Source organism: Chenopodium quinoa, unplaced genomic scaffold (genome assembly GCF_001683475.1).
Source record: "Chenopodium quinoa cultivar QQ74 unplaced genomic scaffold, ASM168347v1, whole genome shotgun sequence".
NCBI lineage: Eukaryota > Viridiplantae > Streptophyta > Magnoliopsida > Caryophyllales > Amaranthaceae > Chenopodium > Chenopodium quinoa.
In genome coordinates, this window is record NW_018742263.1 from 2816233 (window position 1) to 2822710 (window position 6478).

Below are 6478 nucleotides of genomic sequence, written 5' to 3' on the forward strand. Positions count from 1 at the left end.
GAGCGAGAAAGTCTCTAGAGTAAGAAACTCTTTGAGTGAGTAAAGTCTCACACATACTCATCTAACTTTCTTCCCTGTTCTTCCTCTAACTTTATCTTTCAAGTGTTCTACCTTTCACTGTTCATTTTTTCTTTCCTAGGAATTATCGTTTTTATAGAACTATGTCCCGTTTTATAGTTCCAAATACTTTTGTTTATCCTCACTACATAGGAGAGGATTATATTCCTCCTCCTCCTCTTGATGATGGGTTAAATTTAGATTGGAATTGTAGTGTAATTGGGTGTTGTTGGGATGATAGAAAGGATTTCAACCCTATTATGGTTCAGCGTTTAGTGTCGCGCTTTTGGCACTTAAGGGTTCCAGTTCGTGTTTTTCCTTATGGCCGAAACTATATCTTCTTTTGTGGCACTCCGGAGGATGCAAATGAACTTGATTCGAGAGGCTGGGTTCATTTCCGGGGTGGTATGTTCGTTCTTCAGCGTCTAAGGGGTCATTCGGTTCCACTCAATCTCAACCTAAACTTAGTGGATTTATGGGTTCAAGTAGAGGGTCTTCCAGTTCGCTATTCTACACCGGATATAGCAGCCATTGTTCTATCACATGTCGGAGATGTTACAATGGTTGAAGACTATTGGTCAGTTTCCTATACCTCACCCTCGTGTTAAAATTCTAGTTGACTTTTCGTTGCCTTTGATTCATGGTTGTTATTTTCCTATTATTAATAATCAAGTCACGTGGGTTCGATTTAAATATGAGGGTATATTTAGATTCTGTAAAAAGTGTGGATTTATCAGGCATGGTGGGGATTCTTGTGTCGCGGATTAAGCATGAATTAACTACCATCTAGAAGCTCGCTTCCGTCAGATCCACGAAAGCGGCGCTCGTGTGCTATATGGTCCTACAGACTCTAAATTATACTCTAATGCTCTTCGTGGAATTTGTCCAGTTTGTTCAAATTGGACCACGGAGTTGTTTTTTGGTGGTTATGACGATGAGGACCCACAGGAGAATTCGGCTGATTCTCGGCCGACGGACTATGATAGTGGTGGCCTAGGTCTTCCCTTGGATTCGGATGATTCAAGGTCTGGGTCTACAGTTAATGATCACGCTATGACCGACTCTTTTCCGGGCTTGTCTCCACCACCAGCTGGTGTCTTCCGAAGCCGCGACCATGAGGTTCGCCGGAGAAATCTTAGGAATAATCGTTTCCTTCGAGAAGAGCTTGAAACACGAGATCAGGTTGACACTTCTACACCACATGTCACTCATGCAACTCCTGTTAGGGATCGGTGGCAGTTTGAGATGAATCAAAATTCAGAAGATAACAACGGAGGCTCTTTGTTAAATAGCTCACATGATGGTTGGCGACGGTATTTGGATTCTTCTGATATTCAAGGTTGGTCAGATAATTCTCAAAATGTTTCACGTCAAATGGGTTGCGATGATTCGGGCTGGGCTTTAAGCTCAAGGATGATCTCTTCTGAAATAAGCTCTCCTTTGTCATTTGAGTCTTTTTCTAATGGGCTAGATGGTTCTTCTTTTCTAGGCTGGCCCAATTTTAATGTCGATCCCTATTTTCAAGCTTCTCAACATTTCACGGGTACGGATCAAGTAGTGCCCACTCCAAACTCGGTTCCTCCTACTTTTTCTCCTCCCCCAATGGGCCCTTCTGGCCCAATTTATGAAGATCCCTTTGGTGCAGGGCCGAGTAACTGGGAGGATCAGACGGCTACCGTTTCTCCTTCACCGTCGCTGTCGTCTTCTTTCCCGGTTGAAAGCTCGGAGCGCTCTAGGTACGTAGCTGATTCTTCCTCCGGCGCTTTTGAGTTTTTGCCCTCTTCGGATTTGATGGCAGAGGAGAATCTGCAGGATACCGAGCAGCTTGGTTCGGAGCATGATTTACCAGATTCAGATTCTGGTTCGGTAATACCCATGGACTGCTCTCCACCATCCTCGCCTTCTTCCCTGGATGTTATCGTGTCTTCTTCTCCCAAAGCTCTAACTTGCTCCCCTCTGCGTAAAGTTGGTAGCAAATTGAGGTCTTATTCTAGCCTTAAACTGCGGAAAAGTGGCGAAAAAGTGTGGGAATGGGTTAAGCAACACAGTCCGCGTAAAAGGGCAGGGGGGATGTTAACTCCAACGGCAACGCCACTCCCTGATAATCAGCAGCACCTTCTTGAAAATGAGCAGCAGCAGCAAGTTTCAGCTTCGCCTTATCTTCCTTGTTTTCTACCATACAAGAAGCGCAAGGCTGATATTGGTTCTTCTTCTCACATCTCTTCTGAGGGTTCGTTGACTTCACGGAACAAGTCACCAAGGACTGGATGAAGATGGCTTTATGGAATTGTAGGGGTTTAGGACAGGCGGACTCCTCTAAAATTCCTTATATTTCCTCTCTAGTCCGCTCTTATGGTTTGGACATGATCTGTCTTTTGGAAACTATGTTACCTGTAGAAAATATTGTAAAAAAATTAGCATATTTGCCTTTTTTGGGTTGTTGTGGCATAGATGCTATAGGACATAGTGGTGGTTTGTTTATATGTTGGTTTTCTCCGGTAGGTTTGGGTCCTGTTTATAGTTCTCCTAATGTATATCTCTGTAAATTGGTGCAAGGAGATGAAATAAAATATGTAATGTTTGTGTATGGCTCGCCTCATATTGCTAATCGTATGGAGATTTGGAAATCGATTAGCGATATTTTAGAGTCTCTTTCGAATGTGATAATCATTGGAGATTTTAATCAAGTGGAATATGGTTCAGATAAATTAGGTGGTAATTTTTTTATCCCAGGTCAATTGGAGTTTATGACTTGGCGTATGAGTATAGATTTATTGGATGTTCCTTTTACGGGCCTTCGTTTTACATGGTCTAATAATAGATTAGATTCCGATCCTATTTTCGAACGTTTGGATCGAGCTTATGAGTCTTCTACCTGGTTCTCTAATTATCCAGACTCCAGAGTTATTCACCAGCCTATTTTATTCTCCGATCATGCTGCAATCATTTTTGATGATACAGCTCCTTCTGATTATACCAAACGACCATATAGAATTGAGAACTGGTGCTTATCAGCTCCGGAAGTTCAGAACATCATTTCCTCTGTTTTTTGTTTGTTTTTTCCAGGCTCTCCCATGTTTGCTCTTTCCAGGAAACTCTAAGTTTCTAGGGATCGCCTTCTTTCTTGGTGTGTCTCCCACAAAAAGGCGTGGGGTATTAACTAGAGAGATTTAGTCTTCGACGTCCAACAAGCTTCTCTTTCTTTAAACACACGGATGGATCGCTGTTTATTTATCTCAACCAAGAATGATAAGGTTGCTGAAGCACAGGCAGCTTATATCTTTTGGCAACAGCGAGCAAAACTTAAGTGGGATGCTCTGGGAGATTCCCATTCTCGTCTTTTATTCTCCTCGGTTCAGACACGGAGGAGGAAAAATAGAACTTTTGGTTTAAGAGACTTGTCAGGATGTTGGCATCGAGATTATTCTCAGATAGTGTCCATTACCCAGTCCTTTTGCAAAGATTTGTATTCAGTCTCGGATCGAGCCTCTTCAAAGGATGTTGAATGGTGGGATAGTCTTCAATTACCCTCTCTTTCTTCTGATCAACAGAAATTTCTGATGGATCCTTTTACTTCGGAAGAAATTCGGAAGGCGATTTTCAGCATTGAAGACAGTAAGTCTCCAGGTCAACACGGTTTCTCTTCCGCTTTCTTTAAAGTATCATGGGAATCAGTGGGCTCTTCGGTGGTCAATGCAGTTCAACATTTTTTCGCTCATGGCTATATGTTGAAGGACTGGAATCGAACTTTTCTGGCCTTACTCCCACAGGTGGATGCTCCGGAGTCTATTTCTCAATTTCGCCCGATTGGCCTATGTAATGTTATTTACAAATGAGTGGCGAAATGTCTTACGAGTCGGCTTCGCTTGGTGTTGCCTAGTTTGGTCGCCGACTTCCAAAATGCCTTTGTTCCAGGACGTCTTCTCTCGGATAATGCTTTAATCGCACATGAAGTTATATCCTATATGAACAAGTCAAAAGCAAGAAAGCGGTTCTTTGCAGCTATCAAGCTGGATATGAATAAAGCCTATGATATGGTCAATTGGGATTTCCTATTTCGGTTACTCACTGCTTATGGCTTCCCTCCCTATTGGATTCACATTATTCAACAATGTGTTACTACGGTTTCTTATCAGATTTTGGTTAATGAGAATCCGCTACAGGCTTTTCATCCTCAGTGTGGTCTTCGTCAGGGTGATCCTCTTTCTTTCTATCTGTTCGTTTTGTGTACGGAAATTCTGTCAGCCATGCTTCGTAAGGCCGAAAAAGCATCTTTGTTTAAAGGCATTTCAATTACTCGGGGTGCTCCAGCAAATTCTCATTTGTTCTTCGCTGATGACTCTTTGTTATTCCTCCAAGTTACTCTTGAGGCGTGTGAGAATCTTACGAACCTATTATCTGAGTTTTGTTCTATGTCAGGCCAGGTAATTAATCTTCAGAAATCTTTTGTCAAATTTAGTCCCAATACTCTAACGGACTATCGGGATTTTCTGGCTAGTAGTATGAAGCTCCAGTGTAAGGCTAGCCTGGGTTCTTATTTAGGCTTACCGGTGGAACTTGGACGTAGTAAAGTCTCGGAGTTTAGTTTTCTGATTGACAAGGTGGTTCAACGTATTTCAACTTTCGCTTCATTGGGACTCTCTTCAGCAGCAAAACTGGTTATTATCAATTCAGTTCTTCTCTCCCCGTTCAATCACATTCTCTCAGTCTTCCAGATTCCTTCCTCTATCTGCTCCAAAGTGGACAACCTTTTAGCTCGTTTCTGGTGGAAGTCGGATTCAGGTTCCCGGGGTTTGGCTCTTCATTCAAAAGTTCTTTTACATCTTCCTAAGGGTCTGGGTGGCCTAGGCATTCGTCAGCTGAGCTCCTTTAACTCAGTCCTTTTGGCTCTTCAGTGTTGGCGCATTCAGCATAATCCTCAATTGCTGGTTTCCAGGCTTCTTATGGCAAAATACCCTTCTCTTCAGTTCTTCTCGACGAGAAGGATTCCAGGTTCCTCCTGGGGTTGTCGAAGTCTGCTTCAAGGTCTTTTCGTCCTTTCTAACGGCATTGCCTGGAAGGTTGGTTCGGGGTCACAGGTTCGCATATTGGAAGACTCTTGGGTTCTTGGGGAACCTATTTCATTTCGTGATAATGGTGAGACACGTGTTCCGTCTCATGTTTCTTCTATCATCAATTCGCGTTCTTACGCGTGGAATTCGAATATAGTGCACCGACTGTTTAATTCCTCTACAACCCATCGTATTTTAGCTATGGAACGTCCTAGTAAACCAATGGATGATTTTGTATGTTGGAAATTTACTAGGGATGGTAAGTTCACCACAAAGTCGGCTTATGCAATGTTATTATGCCGACTTAGTTCTTATGGAGAAGCAACCTCTTTTTCCTGTAGACTCAACTTGTGTTTTCTGCCTTGGAGGTCCTAATACCATTGATCATCTATTTCGAGACTGTCCCGTTGTCTCTTCTCTCTAGGTTTCAGTTCCTCTTTTTTCTTCAATCACAGTGGATCAGGATAAACCTTTTTCCGACTGGTTTGTAGAGGTGGTGGTTTCTTTGCGGAATCTAAATCTTGGGAGGTTTTGGTTAGTTTGGTTTCTTTCTATTGGGCTATCTAGATAGCTCGGAATCACAAGGTGTTTCGTCAGGCTGTTCTTTCTCCGGATTTGGTTCTTTTCTTTATGCAAGATTGGGTTTCGCGGAGTTCGACAGTCTCTGAATTTAAAGCCTCGATATCTTTATCCAGTAATCGTTCTAGTGCTTCTCTTCGTCCTGTTCCTCTTATCTCTCTGCCTCACAGGATCTGTTGAGTCAGACTATAATATTACTTTGATATTTGATGGTGTGTTCAGAGTGCGGGATCAATATGCAGGTGCGGGCTGAATTTTCAAATATTCTACCTCAGATTTGGTAATCGGGAGAGGTTCAAGAGCTTTTATCTCATCCTCTGCTATTCACTCGGAATTACAAGCTTGTCTTTGGGCTCTCCGAACAACAGATCGAAGGGGTTTTCGACGTTTGCTGATCTACAACAATTGTTCGAACTTGGTTTCTCATCTCCATGGCAAGAGTAGTTCGGATATTTCCTGTTTATGGTTACTTCAAGATATTAGGGATGTCATTTCCAGGTTTTTTGCTTGTGAGCCTTGGAAGGTTCCTCGTCAGTGGGTTGCTCCGGCTCATTGGTTGGCTACCAAAGCTTGTCAGCAACAATTTCTGTTCTGTTCTAAGTTTTTTTAATTTTTATGTTGTCTTCTTTCTTTCTTAGTTCGTCTTGTCAAAAAAAAAAAAAAAAAAAAAAAAAAAAAAAAAAAAAAAAATTACTCCGTAATTATTTATGTAAAAGCCGCAAAGTTTGACCTTGTAAATATAAATGAAATAATCTTGGGCTCCAACCCGCTGGTTTAGCTCGCTCAACAAG

At 42.2% G+C, this 6478-nt stretch overlaps 1 protein-coding gene across 1 annotated transcript; it reads left to right on the forward strand.

Annotated features, from left to right (window-relative positions):
- Positions 1-2330: 2330 nt before the first annotated feature.
- LOC110683408 lies at positions 2331-3158 on the forward strand. Its single transcript, XM_021859772.1, has one exon. The coding sequence runs from the start codon at positions 2331-2333 to the stop codon at positions 3156-3158; it is 828 nt and encodes a 275-aa protein (XP_021715464.1).
- Positions 3159-6478: the final 3320 nt, after the last annotated feature.